The sequence below is a fragment of the Geospiza fortis genome, unplaced genomic scaffold (genome assembly GCF_000277835.1).
Source record: "Geospiza fortis unplaced genomic scaffold, GeoFor_1.0 scaffold428, whole genome shotgun sequence".
NCBI lineage: Eukaryota > Metazoa > Chordata > Aves > Passeriformes > Thraupidae > Geospiza > Geospiza fortis.
This window is the reverse complement of record NW_005054409.1, coordinates 1,528,686-1,548,382: the sequence shown is the minus strand read 5'-3', so window position 1 is coordinate 1,548,382 and position 19,697 is coordinate 1,528,686. Positions and strand designations below refer to the sequence as shown.

General features: G+C 42.1%; 1 protein-coding gene across 2 annotated transcripts; it reads right to left on the bottom strand.

The window, feature by feature from the left end:
- Window positions 1–11,485: 11,485 nt before the first annotated feature.
- On the bottom strand, window positions 11,486–18,999 carry MEIG1 (meiosis/spermiogenesis associated 1). Of its 2 annotated transcripts, none has more exons than XM_031061333.1 (4): window positions 18,633–18,999; window positions 17,662–17,794; window positions 15,683–15,856; window positions 11,486–13,611 (listed from the first exon to the last, which is right to left on the bottom strand). In XM_031061333.1, exons 3-4 carry the CDS (start codon window positions 15,839–15,841, stop codon window positions 13,483–13,485), a joined length of 288 nt encoding a protein of 95 aa, XP_030917193.1. In that variant the 5' UTR covers window positions 15,842–15,856; window positions 17,662–17,794; window positions 18,633–18,999; the 3' UTR covers window positions 11,486–13,482. The 2 variants fall into 2 exon arrangements, with proteins under 2 accessions (XP_030917193.1, XP_005426346.2); XM_005426289.3 differs by having other exon boundaries at window positions 15,683–15,845.
- Window positions 19,000–19,697: the final 698 nt, after the last annotated feature.

Sequence of the window (19,697 nt, the reverse complement as noted above, 5' to 3'; positions counted from 1 at the left end):
GGAGCCGCCGGCCCGGCCTGCGCGGGGAGGGGCGGAGCCAGAGCTGCCGGTGCCGATTTGTTGCTCAACAAAGTTGCGGTATTTGAGGAAATCTCGTTAGGGATGATGATACGGCAGCTTGGAGGAAGGAGGCTGATTTGATTTGGTTTTGATTCTATTTGATTTTTCTTATTATAGCTTTTATTTTCTTTTGATTTTTTTTACTCGATTTGATTTTTCTTATTATAGGTTTTATTTTCTTATTCTTGTATTTTTAAATTTTATTTTGTTTTCCTCTGTTGTGTTTTACTCTCATAGAATCGTAGAAGCAGAATATGCTGAGTTGGAAGGGACCCAAAAGTAACATCAGTCCAGCTCCTGGCCGTGCACAGGACACCCCACAAAGCTCACCCTGTGCCCGAGAGCATTTCCAAACCCTTCTTGAGCTCTGCCAGGCTCAGTGCTGTGAGCGCTGCTCTCCAGAGCCTGTTCCAGTGCCCAACCACCCCCTGGGTGTAAAACCTTTTCCTAATATCCAGCCTAACCTTTATTTTACAGCTGTTGTGTTTTTCTTCTTTTGTAATTTATTTTAATTTATTTTACTTTATTTTACTTTATTTTTATGGGCTTGTTTATTTATTTATTTATTTATTTATAAACACCTGATCCTGCTAGAGCTGAAAATTGAACTCACATCTGCTTTTCCTGGTCCCCTACATGAGTTACCCATCTAAACTAGATAAAAGAGAGGGATTATTCCTGGGGCTAGGATTGATAGCAGTAAAACACTTTTGTTGTATATATTCCTTAGCCAAAGTTATCCCATGTCCCAGCTGCTGCTGCTGCTCTGGAGCTGATGATGGGTTTGCATGTGAGAAAGCCTGAGGGCATTAATTTTATTGTTATTTTAAAATTTATTTTTATTTCTTTTAATTTTATAATTATATTTATTTACATTTTTATTTAATTTTTATTTACATTAATTTCTATTGATTTGGGGTCTTTTTTTACTTTATTATTAATTTCATTTTTCCTATTTACATTACTTGGTCTCAGAAAATAGCTTTCCTCTTGGATGTCTCCCAGGCCATCATGGACACATTCTTTCTCCAAGTGCATTTTAAGATGAAATAAACCAATTAAGATGCATTAAATATTGTGGCTTCCAGGACAGATTGTAAGTTTTTTGTTCAAATGAGCTCTCTGGTTTCCCCTGACCCTGCTCCCTCCAGGAATTCCAGGGGGCTTTTTGCCCTGAGAGACAAACTCCCCTAAATATCACTGGAATTTAGGAGAAATAACGTGGCCATTTCCTTCTTGTTGGATAGAAAAGATTTCCAGGCCAGGTCTGTAGGTGAGAAGATCAGAAAGAAGAACACCAGCTGCACATAGGAGCTGTCAGAGCAGTTGCTCTGCTGGTGGCTCCAATTTCTGTCACCAAGGTCCTCCTGCAGGCCAGGCTGGTGGGAGCTCCCCAGCTGTTGAGCAAGAGCCCGGTGAAATCAGCTTCTCTTGCGAAACATTTCTGTCATTTTAGTCTCAAGTGTTTGCCCTGGGGCCGTGCTGGGCACACAGGGCTGGAGCACTCCAGCTGCTCTCGGCCTGTGAGCTCAACAGCTCCGAGACCAAAGTGCCACTGCCTCAAAGGGGAAAGGTACTGAATTCAAGTGAGCCTGGGAAATGATCACAGCTCAAAGGGGGAAAGTATTGAATTCAAGTGAGCCTGGGAAATCATCACAGCTCAAAGGGGGAAAGTATTGAATTCAAGTGAGCCTGGGAAATCATCACAGCTTTGCCGGGGTAGCTGTTGCTGATTCCCCGACTTCTGGGACTCAGGCTGGGCCCTCCCAGGGGCTCCCCTGTTGGGGGCAGACCCTCCTGGGGCTTTGTGTCAGGAAAGAGAGATGCACTGGATCTTTTCGGTCTTCAGGTTCTTGTTTGTTGTTATCTTATCTAGAGTTTTGCACGCTGTCCACACCAGGCTCAGCGCACTGGAAAAGCACCGCAAAAATGGCCAACAGTCTCTTGTTCCAAGGTCTTTTAAGACTGAACTATCCAATTAAGAGCTGACACCTGGATTATTTCCCCTTTTAACCCAATAACTGATCCCAAAGAGCTGCAATGGGGACTTTTATGCCCAATTACAAAATGCCACCCAAACCCACGAAGAAGGAGGAAGAAGAAGCATGAAGAAGAAACTCAGGATGACACCCTGTGCCCTCCATCTTGCTTCCATCCACAACATACTAAAAATCCTAAAACCTGCATTTCCCACTTAAGTGATACACCTACACTACTCTCTATAATCTACTTCACACCCTAGTGGATTCCAGTCTATTCTGGAATTTAGGAAAATTTCTCCATGAATGAGGGTCAAAGTCAGTGCTCCCCTGGGGGTCAGGGCACCCCAGAGCAGATGGGGAAATATTCCTGGTGCCCTGGGTTTCCACACAGCTTCAAAGGTGAAAAGCATTGAATTCAAGTGAGGCTGGAAAATTATCACAGCTTCAAAGGTGAAAAGCATTGAATTCAAGTGAGGCTGGAAAATTATCACAGCTTCAACAAGCTTGACTGTGTCCTGAGCTGGAGTACTGGGTGGGAGGGCACAAAGGTCTCCTGTAGCCCTCCAGGAGCCATTCCCAGGGTAAGCCTTGGGGAAGAAGGGTCTCCAGGACCCAGTGGAGAGACTCTTCATGTCCTCTTGAGCCACTTGGTAAAAAACAACCCCATGGTGTGAAGGATGTGGCTTCCTGACACACAAGTGCTCTTGACCTACAGAACAGCTGGTTCTGTGTTCATTTTTCAGTACTTGTGTGTTAATTATTCTCCTGAGCAGGCTCTGGCTGTGCCCAGATTAAATACTGAGGGGTTTGTAGGGTCTGGGTGGGGCATGGCAGTGCTGGAGGGGGTGACTGTGGGAGTGCTCTGCGTCATTTAAACTTGGAGTTATGTCTCAGTGGGACAAAGGGACATAACCTTCTTCCAACATCCACTGAATAACTGAGAACAAATGCAAAACACAGGCAAAACTTGCTGAAAACCACAAATTGTTACTTGTGTATAATAATCAATGAATCAATAATCAGGGAATACTGGAACAGGGGAGTTTCTTGTTTCTCAGCCCATGCTTTGCTATGGCATCTTGTTTTTTAAGTGCTACACATCTTCTACACTTAACCAACCTACATCTCTCCCACTTGGACCACTCACTTGTGCATCAAAGTGCTTCCTGGGTGATGTGATCACTTTGTAGACGGCAGTTCTAATTTGATAAGAGTCTGATTGAGCCACTCATGTAACAGACCAAACAGATTCACTTTTCTACAATTCAAAGTAAGTATATCAATCTTCAGTGAAAAGTACCTATGCTTCTCAGGTCTGAAATAAAAAACAACTTGCTATTTAATAGAGGAAGTAATATCAAAGGAAATCTTGGATGATTTAACATTGGAAGGATTTGTACTGCTCAGGTTGGACACAACTCCCTCGGTCTTATTTAGTGTGTTTTACATTTATTACAGTTGGCTGCATCTGTTACAGCAGTTCCAAGGTTTACATGCTGAGCTTTAGCTCTCCTTCCTCAAAAATATTCCTGGCATTACTTCCTAGAAATAGATTTGGCCCATAAATTGCAGAGAGCTTTGGAGTCTCTTCAGAACATCAGCACCATAGACGATAAAAGACTATGTGCTTTCTCCTATCTAATATTTTATTTATATTAAAAGTCATCATGTGTTTTTCTGTGCACTCTGGGTGAAGGTTTAATTCAGCACATATTTGAAAATTTCAATATATCCCAAGGCTAATTATACACCACTGTCACTGATGCTGCAGCCTCTAACTCACCAGCTGGCTGTTGGAGTGCCAGGGTGGAGGTCAGTAACTCATCTGGGCAGGCAGTGCTGCCTCCAGCCCCTCACTGGCTCCCTGATGCTCTGAGTGTCCTTTCTAGTGATCCAATGTGCTGGGGCTTCTAATGTATCAATTTATTCCATAACTCTTTGGAAGCAGGGGTTTTCTGCTGCCATTTATCTTAGTGTCAGCTCCAGCAGGAGCACACCCTGCTCTCCTGTCTCCTTCCCTGCAGCAATTTCAGCTTCCTGACACAGCCATTACTGATTATAGCTGGTCATTGGCTTTTGCACTTTAAATCAGCCCTCAGCTCCCAGCATGATGGCTGTGGGGCTATTCCACTTGGCACACTTTATTTTGAAAGGACAGCAATTTCCTCAGAGCTTTCTAACAAAGTTTCCACAACAGAAAACTTCTGAGACATTCCAGGAGCTGTTTTCACTGTGTTTTCAAGTCCAAAGAAAACCTGACTAACAAATTTGGTTTGTTAGAATAGACTTTAATCTCATCTCTATCAGCCCCAACCTGAGGAAATACTCTGAAAGAGGAATAAATGGACATTTACAACACTGAGATTGCTCTCCATCATCCCAGAAGAGTTGGGTTTGACTCCCTCTACAGAAAGGGTCACCCAAGATCATCAAGGGACAACCAGCTCGAGGACAGCCATGCTCCCCCCAGACAAGGGGCATGATTCTCTGTTAATCCTGCCAGGATGAGATTGTACATTTCTTACTTTTGCTGGGGGCACATGTTCTGCTGAGAGGACAGGAAGTTTCTGTAGAGAGTGTGTGAAAGGAGAAGAGAATCCAAAACCTCTAAGTTTTGCAGTTTCCACAGTCAGTTTTACCTAGTAGCTGCCTACAAGGACCAAAAGACTTTAAAACTGGTACCAAGAGGTGTTACAGACATATTCAAACTTTAAAAGAAAAAGAAACAAAACCAAACAAAAGCAAACAAAAAACCCCAAACACAAACAAACAATACCTCCCAAAAACCAAAACAAAACCAAACAAGCAAACAAAGAAAAAAAAACCATAAAAAGGACAAAATCAAAATTCAGTGAAGTATTTCCAGTATACCCCAGGTGCAATCTAGTGATGTAGCCAAAGGTCTCTGCCTGCATCTCTCAGTTTATGGTAACTTTCCTTGAGTCTCTGCCTTACTTCTTTCAGAGTTTTTCCCCTAAACAAGGATGCTTTAATTTAGAGTTAATGGAGAACCTGAGTGGCACTGGGACCCATGGGGCAGATCCCACAAAGGGAACCCAGGGCTGCTGGGGTGACACCCACTGTCACTGATGTGAGCAGCCCCTACTTTACTGTCATTGCCAGGGACATGGGGAGGAACATCAGCCCAACAGGAGGGGGAAAACAACCATGGCCTTGTCTGATTTGCAGCCAAGGAGAGAGAGGTCTGGGGAAGCAGTCAGTAGAGGGAGGCACGAGCACACAGATCCTGTGCAAACCTCAGCCCCTGGCACCCCTCCAAGCTCCAGAATGCAGGCAGAGGGCTTCAAACAGTTCTGAAAAACTATTTATTTCACTTTTTCCACATTTATGTTTAGCTCTTGGAGATCAGATGGGAGACTGAGCAAATGAGGAAGCTGAAACATTCTCATTCAAGGATATATTGTCTGAATTATTCATTATAATCTTCATTCTCCTGTGGATTTTTCAGCATTTGAGTGTTATGAGGATTGTGGATTCTCCCCCTTTTATATTATCTTAATGAATTGCAGAAGCTTTCCCATCTACTCCTTCATGCTCCAAAATGTCAGCAGAGTCAGCATTTGATAGATTTAGAGAAAATTTTCCTTAATATTTTTTATTTTTGAGAAAAGATAGCTTCAAAAATATAAACATTTCATTAAATATGCATGTCTATGCATATACAATGCAAATTTCCCTCCTGGGCTTCTGATAGATGTATAAGCTGTTTACCAACTGCTCCTGTGAGCTGGTGGCAGACATTAAGTGGTGCAGCAGCTGTGGGGCTGCTTCAAAACACCCCTTTGAAGAGCAGGGGATAGAGCTCGGTGTGACACCGGTCCTTACACAGCAGCTGAACAGGAAAACAGCCCTTCATCTGCAAGTCAGACACCACCCCTCACCCCACCAAGGGTGGCAGGAACATCACAGGGAAATCTGCTTTGGTACTGATCTTCAAGAAGAAAAAAGCTACTTTGAATAGCAAAAGGACACAGAGCAGCAGTACCACCTCCTGATTTTGCAGGATTTCCATCTTGTCATTTAAGCTTTCCACAGCAGCATGAACAGAAAAGAAAATTATGCACCTATTTGTCCTTCCTTAGTATGTGCATATGCTCCCCTTTGGCACTACCACAGCCTTGAAATGCAAGGTTTGTGATTCTCTGCAGAGAGGTGAGATGAAAAACCTTCTTTGCCCACAGCAAGCACGCTCTGAGAGGTCATCCCACCAGCAGCGAGGCTCTGTGTGCCTTGTCCATCTTCCCAAGCCTCCTCAAGGCTACCTGTCAGCCAAGCACATCCAGCAGAAGGAGATTTTCTTCCCAAAACTCAGTGTTTCTGAGGCACATGCTCCATTAAACAATGGCTAGCCAGAGGCTGACTAAAACATCTGCCTGAAATCCAGACTGCTGCCTCTTGTGCTGAAATGTTTCCAGCTGGCACTGCCCCAGCCGCAGGTTTTTTCTTCTCCATGGGCATGTGCAATTCAAAACCTGCAGTGGCTACAGCCTCTGAATTGAAAAGCAAGTCATGCAAATCCTATTGGCACCAGGGAGCTGTTATCTTACTAAAGTTTATGGATTTCACAGAGTCTGAGGGCAGAGGGCTCCATGCCAAGTGAGAGGTGTGAACTCTCTTTTTGGGGTCTCACACAGCACAAGTCCCTGCTAATAGTCAGGAAAATCTGGGCTGAGACTGAAGGCAGTGTTTGGAAACTGTGTTAGTCCTCAGGCAGTAAAATAATGTTCCAGAAACAAAACCTCTGTCTGCTCTGTATCTGTCTTACATCTCTGTATCCACCTTGTTTGTATCAGACAAGATGTGTCTGATCAGTGAAACAAGTGGAAAATACTTATTAACCTCTATTGACAGAGTCCCAGTGTAACCACTTCATTAATTTATCCCTGATTAGAGTCTGTTTATCCAGTCTAGTATCATTCCCTTTTAAGTACTGGTTCATGTTGACCCTCCATCACTCCTCTGGCACCTCTCCAGTCTTCCAAAGTTTGTTAAGATCTAAAATTAGTGAAATGAGAGTACTGAGCTGCTGATCTTAAGAACAGAAGTGTACATGACCCCAGACTTCTGAACTTAAAGTGTTTGTATTTAGCAGGTGATGTTTCACATCCTCCTCAGCTACAGATTGTAAATTATTTCATCTGGTATGGATGGATCCTACTACCTTGCTCTGATATAGTAAAGCAGTAATTATGAACACTTGGTGCGATGTTTTTCCCATCTGATGGATATAAATGGTAAGATTGTAAATAATAGAGAAGCTATTCCTAAGTTAAGATTGCCAGTGATATTTTAATGTCTTCTTACTGTCTAAACATACTTAAGTTTTTATATTTCTGTTTCTGTTGCCTTGCATTCTCAATAATCTGTTTGCAATATACTTTCTGTGGAAATGAATATCTGTCCTAAACACCTCTGTTGAGCTCCTTCTTCAGATCTGTCTGTCATCTATCTTCTCTGTTGAAATATTGCTCTGATCTGACAAAATATTATTCTGCTGATGTTTAAATAATCTGTCTTTGTAGTTGCAGCTGTAGTAATCTTTCTCATTTGCTGAGGCCAAAGTTGTGAGTGATAGGCTATCAAAGAGATATTTCATGTTTTTAATTAGCATCTCCTCCAAACAGTGATCTTTCAGCTCTGGTCCACAGACCTCTTCCTTTTCAAAGGGTCCAGTGGAGGGAAGAAGGGTCCTTCTGGATTGTGACTCAAATTCCTTCTGAACAGGATGGACATGTATCTCAGAGAGGTTAGGATTGGAGTTGGCAGGTTGTAACCACCACAGAGCAAGAGCTCCACTGTCTGTAGCTTCAGGAAACCAGAGCCACAGAAAGAAGCTGCTCTGCAGGGACACCAGGCTCTTTTCTCCAGTAACACTGCCCACCACATCCCTATGTGGCTGTGCCTGGCTCCAGCCCATCTCTCCAGGCACAGCATCCCAGCACTTATCTCCTCTCACTCACAGCCCACCTGCTGGCTCCTCCTCGCTCACATCCAGCCCTGGCTGGAACATCCTGTACCTGGCACGAGGATGCTCCCCACGATGGCACAGCAGACATCCTCTAGACAGCCCGGGCAAACATGAAGAGCCTGCCATTTATCCAGTCCCCCTGCTTTTTGCTCCATCCCCCAGCAGCTGGCAGCAGTTTATCCACCCGAGCAGGATAGCTCCCACTTGGATGAGGTATTTGGGTGCTCTTGCCAAGGCAGGAGGAACATCTGCAGCGAGGAGCTGGGACCGCATCCTCCTTCCACAACCAGCAAGAGCTGCCAGCAGGGGAGGCGGTTTCTGTGAGCACGGGATTGCTGGCAAAATGCTGATGCATCTGTGTGCTTGACTCTTTAACCTGCTCGTCCTTCCCTGAACCCGTCCCCTTCTTCCCTCCCTTCCCTTTCCCTCTGCTCCTTCTGCTTCTGGGCACTCCCTTCCCTGGATCTCCCGTCCCTGGAGCTGCCGCCTGCCAGGGCACATTGCAGCAGCAGGGCAGCACCGCGGGGCGCCGGGGCGTGGGTGCCTCCCCACCATCCCCCGCCTCGGGGAGCCTGCCACAGCACGTGTGAAACTGCAGAGCATCTGCTTCAGTCAATTGTTTGGCTATTCCCAATCACAGAAATAACAGATAACGAGGAAAACAGTGATTTAAACACACAGGCACACAACCATTAATGAGCAGGTGATTAGAGCTACAGTCAGGGAAGGCAGAGCTTGCCAAGCACTGACTGATGGGCCATTAAAGGAGCTACTCTGGCTTTGGAGAGGATCTGCCTCAATATTGTACCTGATAAGATGGAGAAAACATGGTTAGTGTGAAATTAGAGGTGTATTTGAGGGAGCTTGAGGGACTGAACAAAACTTCATGCAGGATGTTTGCAGAAATGACCAAAGACCCAGGAAGGGAGAGATCAGGGTGGAACAAGTCTGGGAAGACGACAAGGAAGGAGGTTGGAGGGGTCAGACATGACAGCAAGTGTTTGGGCAGGACAATCACCTGGCTGGGCCCTGGCCCTGATCCATGCAGTCTGGCCTGCCTCCTTATTAAATCCCATCCTTGATTACCTGGCTGTGCGCCAGGCCCTGGAAAAGACTCAAGGTCTGAGCTAGGGCTGGTTGACGGAGCCAGGATAGGGGACACTGGACAGGCTTTTCAAGGGATCCTTGAGTGTGGAGTGCCTGTGAAGGCAGAGAATATGGGAGAGTGTTGAAGGGAAAAAAGAGCCACAAAAGCAACCAGCAGCAAAGATTATCTATCTCAACACAGAGAGATGTAAATACACTGGCAGAGCATAACAATGATTATGTTTGTTCAAAGTTACGTTGCAGTAATTTTTTGGGTGCCACCCTGGAACTCTGCTGTCAGTGGACATTCCCCAGTCACCATCCCAAATGCTGTTTGTGAGGGTGCTGTGCTTCAGACTTGAATTAAATGCAACAAGAAAGAAATTGTGTAGGGGGGCACAGTATGTAATCTTATCCCCCAACGAGTTGCAGCTGACTACTAAAGATTAGGAACAGCCCACACCTGTAAGTAACAAGAATAAGTGGCATAAAAGAGTGGTGTAGTAGGAGGAGTTAGATGGCTGCTGTAAGGACCAGAAGAGTCAGTGCTCAGAGGAGCTGCACATATTGAGGAAGTACGAAACTCTGAAGCTATGGAATCCTTGCACCTTAATGATACTAGAACTGTTGTAATGTATAAGACAACAAATTGTAGGGGTTTTTTTTAAGCAATTACAGTTGCTAAGAGGTGTTCAGCACAGGTAGGCTACTGAGAAAGCAGGTCCAGTGAATAAGATAAATTCAGTGGAACTGAAGTACCAGGAGAGAACCTGCAAGGTTCTATTCCAGGTGCTTTCAGGCAGCCCTCATTGTATTGGCAATGTGAGGAAAAGCAGCTCCAACAGCTACTGAGTTAGAAAGTTGTTTTTAATGATTTGGAGGCCCACCATTTTCAACACTTTTAAACAAGGGAACTATGTTTGAAAACCAAAAGGCTGAGGTTCTGTCTTCAGAGATGGAAAAACAACTGTCCACTTGGGTGCCTAAGTGAAAAATCAAAATGATTCTACCATCCTTCTTTGTGGAGCTTTGAGCTGCTGTGACTGCAAAGCAATCAAACAACCATGGTATCACTGTCAGAAAGCACTGCTCCAAAATGGATTCCAGTAAAACCTGAAAAACAGAGCATAGCCTGGAACACCCCGAGTTGCACTCTTGTAATTTCATGTGTAGTCAAACGTAAAACCTGAAAAGTAGCTCTTGGAACTTTGTTTTCTCCACTCTTGTGAGCTTCTACAGGCACAGAAAGGATTTATTCTTCTACAAAGCTATGAAGGGAATTAAAATTAGACCAAGTAGATCAGGCTTAGGTAGCTGCAAGCTAACAGCCTTGCCACCAGCCACTCCTTGAGCTGCTGCCATTGAGAGCAGTACAGTATTCCCTGACAAGAGAAATACCAACAGATAAGTATCTGGGAAAGTATTTTTTACATAATTACTTTTTACTAAGACTCAAATCAGAAAAATAGCACCTATTTTCATCCCTAGGCAATAAAACTTGAAATATGTGCTTTATGTCTTTAAAATTCAGTAAAAGAGTTTGTATAATGTTCAGAAATTATTTATGTTGACAAGTCCTGTTGTGTCACCCTTAAATGAAGCACAGCTTCCTCAGATTGTTTACTTCTGATACTTCTTCATAACTAAGCTTAAGAGATGAGCTCACCTGCTTAAAACTGAGGTAGGGATGTTTCAGTTAAGAAATATTTCAGATACTTCTCTTATCAGATAAGAGAAAACACAGAGTTCTTGTGACAGCTCTTCTGAGTGAAAGATACATCAGCACACAGGTGGCAGGGGAAACCTTGTTGGTACTCAAGTATCAGCTTCATGCTCAGCCAGCACAGCTGAATGCCAAAGCCTGGTCAGGGGGAGCTTTGGCAGGCTGGAGGAGTGGTCACATCATCTTAAATTCAGCACAAACTGGATGTCAAAAGACAATTTTAAGTGAAATCAACAGTGCCAGTAGAAAACCTGCTGTTTCCCTAATGAATTGAGAGAACTCCCAAATTCACCAGTCTTGACAAAGGCCATCTCTGTAAACTGGTCTTGATAATTACAAGGCTTGTTTTTCACTTTCATCCTGTGAATCTTTTAAATGTCACAGTGACATTCAATCTTTTTTTACATTGACAATGCTGAAAAATGTAAGTAATATCTAGGTAATTCACTCTCAAAGTGGGAAGGATCTGTCAACTCATACAAAGTGGAACATAAATTCCCATGCTATTAATTTGAAGTGAGATATCCATGGGCTGCATGAAATGCACACTCATGGTTTTAAAATACAGACAGAAGCATCCAGCAATATTGCAAAAATACTGAAGAGTAGTCAGGTAAAATGAGGGAATGCCAGAATAATCTCTTATATGTGTTTAAACTTTTAAAAATCTTTCTTGAGGAAAAAAAAGAAATCACAATAAATCCTAAAAAGTTACCTTCAGTTTTAATTCCTGTTCTCAAATCCCCAACTATATCTTTTTTACAGACTGAGAAAATGGCTGTACTAAATGTTCTCACTACTTCTGTGTGCACTGATAGCAATAATTTCTGACAAAAAATTTGAGCTGGCTACACACCACATCTATTTTTCATGAAATTCTTTAAAGGCTGTTTTCATGTCCACTGGAATATTTTGGTTTTAGGAATCTATAAAGTTTACAAAGTGAGATCCACTAAACTAAAGTGACAAAATAGATGGGTTATGTCATAATTGCTCTGTTCCCACTATTTAACCGCATAGTATGTAAAAAGTCCTGGCTTTAAAAACTACATCCAGAGCACTCCAAGCATAAAAGAAACTATAATGAAAGGCTGAAGAAGTGACGTTCATTGCAGCAATGTTTTATTTCTCTACATTTCAGTAACTCTCTATATTCCATTAGCACCTTCTGAGAATATAAGTTTCATAGTTGCTTCAGAATATCTTTCAGTCATTTCTCTAAGAGAGCTCATACAAATTTAAGCTAAAATTTTCCAAGTAGTCTAAATAAGATGAGGAGATCATCAGCAGTCATTGTCAATGAGGTCTTTTAAATATTGCATTCATACTGCTTATTTTGACTAGGAGCTGTAAGTCCTCTATTTCTCATCTTGAGTCTGCTTCCATCTTAGGCTCAAATAAATGAAGAATATCCATGATAGGTGGTCAAATGTACACTGCTAACTCATGCCTAAAACTAAGTTTAGATGCCCTTGGTCAACAGTCTAGAGATAGGAAATATTAATAACAAATTTTTTGTAACTACCTCAAACACACCTACTGATTTACATGACAACAGTCTGTTCTGCTGGTCAATAATCAAGAATTTTGGCATCTCAAAGTATTTTAATTAAATCCCCTCATGAGTGAAGGTAAGTATAGTCCCTCATCTTCATTGAGTGTCTCAGTAGCCCAGGTATAGGCAGCTGCCGCAGAGCTGACATCACAGCAGCACATGCAAAGAAAACATTACATAGCTGCACTTAAAATAAATTCATTGTGCCAACAAGAGCTCCTCTCTATTCAGAACAAAGGCTGTCCAAATGCCAGGATCAGGTGTGGATGTTGATAATGTGACATTTGAAGTTAGATGAGATGAATTCTGCCCAGAAATCCCACATATCATCTGTGTATGTCACTTTCCCCTAAATATTACTGAGCGTGGATTTCATGTTTTTCCTGGAGTTTTATACTCCATGTTCCCAACACCAGCGAATCCACAATCCACCCCCCCAAGAAGGCATATGCTACTAAGTCAATTAATACTTCCTCTTTGAGTAATTAATACTGGCACCTGACAAAAGTACTTTGGGGATAGACAAAAAGACATTTCTGTTGTGACTCTTTCTATCACAGTAACCAGTCTATATCTGCAGCTCAGCACTGGCCATTGTTACTTGATTGTTCAGCATCCTTCACTCAAATTCATTGCTTGTTTTTCTTGCTCTGCTCCAAGGAAATGTCAGTCAGTGCTCTGGCCTCACTTTGGCCATTTGAGTCTCATAACCCTTAGCCACCCCAAGAGACTGTAGCTGACATTAACCAGTGCCAACTAGATTATATTGTCTGAAATAAAGATTGATGCTTGTACTTACAATGGATGTTATACAGTTAACTGAAATATATGATGCCCATTTACCAGCTTTTTAGCTTTATGTCAAAGCATTTGTAACCAGGAAAATGAGGAATAATAAGACTTTTAGTTATAGGAAGGAAAAGTGAAGTTTCTATGTCTATAGTTCAGGCTTCTCTACATTTCCAGCACTTCCCTTTCTATCTAAGCATGGCATGGATACTTAAGGTAAGCCAGATTACACAGTTCATTTACTTACAGGTCTTAAGAAACAATTTATAAAAACAAACCCACCAGAACAGTAACAACTCTAATACACATAAATTTTCACTTTACGGACATCTTTGTCTTCGCATTCTCTTTGTCTGTTGTAATAATAGAATGTATTGTCCCTTCTCTGGAGTTTCTTAACAAATCCAGTTTCTGGCCAGCACTCTACCTACAAGAAGAGCAAAAAGAATATAAAAATCACCTGAACATGCTCACATTAAATGATGTTTGTGCATGACATTGCAAGGAATATAGGGTATACTTTCATAGGAAACCCTCATTTACACCTAAATACTACTTTTCTATTAACTTGCTGAACTTTTAAAAACAGATTGAGAACAAAATGACAGAAACCAGTTTTCAGGTTTAGTATAAAGTTATGTGATCTGAAAAGCCTAGAAATAGGAATCTAATGATATTTAAAAGGCTAATATAAAATTGGACTAGTCAAAGATTTTAAAACACCTTGTTTAGGAATATAACATTGATGCTATTTAGTTACTCAGTAATTTGAGAGGCTGCATCTGCTTCTGTAAGACTGACATATATTTCAAGATTTCTTTCAGATCCTTCTGAGCATGAAAAATGTGCTTTTCATTATTAATTTAGTGAAAATAAAGTAAGCTTCAGACTGTATCAATTAGTAATTTAATGAAAATAAAGTAAGCTTCAGAATGTATCAGTCTCAAAGACAATAGGATCAGTCCCACATAAACTCAGCATCACCCTGGTGCTCTTCACAGTGTTTCACAGTGTAAAGCTTTAAATTAAAGGCTTCAGCATTTGCACGTTCAACAGCTTTATGGCTTTAGTAGCTCTTTCAGCTTGGGCATCTACAACTGCTCCTGATTAAAGTAAACTGTAAAAATCAGGTAATAAGCATCTTATTTCTCTTCCAGGCAGAGCTGACAGTAGGATATCAGACTAGAACATTCTCTAATTGGAAGCCCCAGAAGTGGTTTCATCACTTACTTTATGGCTTCAGGCATACAGCTGTGTTATTTGCATTGTCTGTCTAAACATAACAGCCTTAATATTCATTCCATCTACATTATAATTGCATCTTTAGTAACAACTGCATTATAGACTAATGTGGACTAAACAAGAAATTTTGGAATATGTAAGTTGAAAGGGAATCACTGCCAGGCCCTGGCATGCTGGAACTGAATGCTCACTCACATTACAATTAGTCAGTGGTATTCTTTAACTTTCATCAGGGTTTAACTGCCAGGGGTTGTGCCCTGCCATAAATCTTGAACACACAGTTCCTACCACAATAATGACGTGATTTCCATCTGCACTTACTGAAAATTTTACCACAGCCTTTGCAGTGGTATAAGAGCCCACAATAAAATAATAAACTGCATTTTATTTTGCACATCAATGTGTTTTGCTGTGTTTTGAGTTAACTGGATGGGGAGTGAGTTTCTTGGAACTTTCTGTGGTTTCTTATGTGCATGGCAGGTCAGCATATTTTAAAAGTGTGTTCTTCATACTGTATTTGCTGCTTTAGGAGCTAAATTACAGAGCTGTAATAAAAATGCTATATTGTTTGCTGTATTAACCTGTTGGTTGCTGTTTTGAACCTAGAGTAACCATGGAAATTTGGCCACTACTCAGTAGCTCATTTGATGTGCTGGGAAGCAGCACTAACAGCTGCAGTGAGCAGAGGCACAAGTCCCTGGTGTTGACAAGAGCCTGTGTCACAACTGCCTTTAGTACAGCTCAAATATTTCCATTGTGAACATCATTTTGATAGAGGCCAAGCTCTGAGTGTGCACAAAGCCTGACTGTGCTACCACACAATCCAACTGCAAACTGAAGCAGTAGCAATGACACAGGACTGACTCCACGGACAATCAACAAGTTTCCCATCAAGTCTATTGACAGACTAATGGGGAAGCTTCAGAAAGCTCACTTTGAAATATTTTTTCCTGAACACTGAATGATTCCTTTGGAGATCAGCTACATCTGTTCAAAGAGATCTGTGATGCTTCTAAATGCATCAGAGATGGGGAACAAAACACAGGCTGGGTAGTGTTTCTGCTTCACTTCTGTGAAATGAGTTATTCTACACAGTTAAAAACAGCTCAAGAATTCAAGTTAGACCTGTGAGGAAAGCCACTGTATCAGAACCTAGCCTAAATGAAAGGAAATAAGCAGCACCTCCATTTTTATTTAATCATTTCATATGAGACAGAAGTTTAAAGTAGTAACTCTTAAAAAGTTCTAAATTTTACCTGATCAACTTGTTTTACTTGTTTATATTCCACCTCATCCCTGTATCCAGCTTGCTGAAATCTGTATAAGTTCTCTACAACATCTGACCATATTTTGGCACGATGCATAGATTTTGGTTTGATGTCAGCTTCAGTTGTGACTTCAGAAACTTTAGGCATCTTCCTGAAATTAGACTTAAAAAAATTAAATAGAGAAGACAGAAGCAAGTGATTTTGTTGGGGACATAGAGTAATGGATAGAACAAAATTTTAAAATAAAGGAATTACAGAGTTCAAAGTCTGAGGTTAAAAAAGGGAAAAGTTATAAGCAGTTGGAATCCAATTAAATGCATTACTTGATGTCAAACCCAACTCATCTGTACTTTTGTGTATATCTTGACTCAACCCTCCTAAAATTTAACTGTGCATATTGATGAATTAAAAAAATACTAAATGCAGTACTTTTGAAATTCACATCTTTGCAGTTGCTGTCCTCTTGGGGCAGGCAGGCAGATTTCCAGATTTTTCTTTCTTGCTCCTGAAGTGGCCCCAAACTGGGAACCACAGAATGAAGATCTGGGCTGTTACTGAAGAACAGCAAACACTCAGGATGGGAGAGGAGGGGAAAGGAGAAATGCACAGTCAGTGACATGGCCACAGTGCCAATGACAGAGATGAGGTCTTCAGAGATAAACTGGATAAGGAGACAAGGCACACAACCTGCCAGAATTCACCTCTCTGCCTTTGCCCTAGCAAACAGACTGCCACTGACTTCCTCCTCACACAAAACCCATTTGTTCAGTCTGATGAGAAACAGCAAACAGGTTAATCAACTGCTAAACCTGAAAAGAGCAGAACTGGGACAAGCTGAAACTCAAACTGAAAAGAAAATTAATTAAATAGATAAATGAGAAAAAAACCCCAAACAAACTAAGAACAATGGTAACAAAAAAGCAATAAAAAATTGCAGACAGTGGATACTCACCAGGGATGGATTTGAACTACATTAAAAAATAATTTGGTTTCTGAATTTCATTGCATTTGCTTTCCTAAGCATATCTTATTTTGCTGCTCAAATAGAACTTTTGTTGCTTCTGCCAGCAAAGCACACCCATCACTATCATGCCTCGCAGGTATGATCAGAGATGAGCCCTTTCCCAGTTTTGAAATGTCACCAAGCTTCAGCTTCATAACTAGGAAAGTATCTCCAAGGAATCAAAGCTTCTGGACTTTGCAGTGAGAGCATGAATAGTTTCCTTCCCTGTGGGTACCATGCTGCCTCCAAACCTTGCCCAATTTCTTTATTTGGCAAGTTCCTATATCAACAGAGAGCTTGCAAAGTTGAATGCTGAAATCATATCAAATGCAAAATGTCACTGAGTCTTTTAGAAAAGCAGAAATTGGAAAAAAAAAGTCTTGCACCACATGATAAAAATATTTGGAAAAATTATATCAGGAATTATTGTTATCACAATGTGGACTAGCAGAAAGAAGTCTGCACACCTGTCACCTGTCTGTATGAGAGCCAGCAGCAGACAAAGAAAGGGCCCTTCATCTCTTATTGAATGCATTTATTAGAGACCAATAAAATATATAAAAGGGCATTTTTCTGGCACCACTAAACCATTTCTTGCAGTTCAGTACTCCAAGCATTCTTTTACCAGGCACTGCAGCAGTTTTCAATTGAAAGCAGCCATTCACTAAACTAAAAAAGTAATTTTCCCACCTGGTTGGGAGGTATCAAATACAAATTAACAGGATAAGCACAGATCCTTATTCTAAATTCAGGGTAGTAAGTGGGGTAAGTTTGTTTCTCCTGTGCTGCAAAGGGCTCTTTTGTAGCCATCATAGGATTTTTCAAGCTCTGTATTTTTAATCAGTGTTTGATGAGAACTGTTGTCAGTCAATATTGACTTTAGACAGTCAATATGATGAGCAATAATATTAGATCCTAATAAATGCTAAGCTAGAATGAAATGAAGTGTCTTGTGATAACTCACATGTCCTTAGTGTTAAGTGCTTCTTTACTGGACATGCTGGATTCACCTAATGAAGGTTTTTCTTCGACACATGTGGGTAGGTCTGGCTCTTCTTGAGTCACCATTAATTCAAAGTGCCTGTCCAGAGGTGTTCCTGCCCAAAAAATAAAGATCATATATTGAAAGTTCCAGCTTAGTGACTTCATACAATGAAAGCATCCTATCTTGGGGCTGCTATTTAAAAATTGTACTCTGTGTCTATTGTGTGTCCAAGTTCCAGGCACAAAGCTGTTTTCATTGTACCAGAGCAGGGGAGAGCTGTACTCCAGCCAGAAATTCAGGGAAGAAATGAAAGACAACAGACAGACAAAGGCAAATAAAGAAGACAAGAGAATGGTAAGAAAATATTCAGTTTAATATTAACGCTTTTCTTTAAAGGGAATTTTGAACAGTGAAGTGGACTTTACTGAGATGACAATGTTTGCCAGCTCCTAATTTAGGGTAAACAGTGAGTGCTTTGGCCTTGGGAACATATTTTTTGATGTTAATCATAACACTGTGGAATCCTAACTAGCCTGGGCTCACTGATGGTGGTCTCCTGAACAGTTACATAAGCTGTGAGAGTTTGTGGGAGGAGAGTGTCTGCTCCCTTAGGGCATCTGCCCAAGGACCACTTTCACTGCAACATGGGGTTACAGGAAAGGGAGGAAGACATAAAACAATATATGGGGACTCAAACCTGAGCAGCAAAGGAGGAAAATGATGATGAAAACCACACCTGTGGCATGTGAAGAGTGTGAGAATGTTTATACCAACACGGTTATCTGATTGGGGACCTTGTCAGTTGGGAAATCTGGGAAAAAGGGGGAAACAAACAAAATATGCAGACACAGCGACCTGACAAAACAAACACTGATAAACAAACCTCAATTCCAGCACTAATAGATGCTAGAGTTCATGAAACTACAGGAATGACATCCAGGGAGACCAACCTGGACTTTGCACTGGTGAGACTTAACCAGGGGGCCCCAGACTTGGAGAGGTGTGGGAATCCACAGAACTGTATAGATCTGTGAGGAATGTGCAGGAGCAGTGAGAAACAATGATGGGAATAGACAGAAAGGAGTATAAAATAAGCCTGTCCTGTGTAAAACAGGACCAGTCAGCGTTACATGCCCAGCTAAGCCCCACACCTGATCATCAGAGACCGTCCTACCCTTTTGTATCTTCTTCAGTCTTAACTGTCTCTCTGCACAAACTCTGTATTCCACATGTGTGTGTGCTGCAAGGACAAAGTGCCAGCTCCTGGTGACACCTGTGTACGAGTGAACACTGGTGCCAGCTCTGGCAGTCAGGCTGGGGGTATGAGCACCTATGACATCTGGAGTAGGTGGGGGTACTAAATTTCCATCCACTGGAGTAGGAACAGGATGTGTCCTGAAAAATTAGCTGCTGGGGGAGGGCTGTCATGAGTGAGGGGCTCCGTGTCAGCAGGTGGAGCAGGACTGTGGGTCACAGCCTGCTGCTGGGGAGGAGTGCTGTCTGTATCTTCACCCTTTTTGGTATACTAAGGGTGCACACCCATATTCACCAGCAGAGTTGAAGCTGAAGACGAGGGGCACCTTGGCTCCAGGCCAGGGTATCCAGCGGGATAGGGAGCACCACGTCCCCAGGCAGGAGAGGCCCCGGGGCACAGCAGGGGGAGGAGATGGCGGTACCGCCTACATCACTTAAGTCGGCAAACACAGGATCTGCTTGGGGTCTCAGAAGAGCCAGTAAGGGATTTCAGAGGATGTTAAGGGGTTGGAAAGGCCCTTAAAGATCATCTCGTTCCAACCCCCTGCCATGAGCAGGGACATCTTCCGTGAGATCGTTTTGGTCCAAGCCCCATCCAACCTGGCCTTGAACTGTCCCAGAACTGGGGCAGCACAACCTCCCAGGGAAACCCGTCCCAGCGCCTCACTGCCCGCACTTTAAAAGAATTCTTCCTAATATCTAATCTAAGTTCCCCTCTTTCCAGTGGCTTCTACCTACTCTACCCGACAGTTCCCTGTACA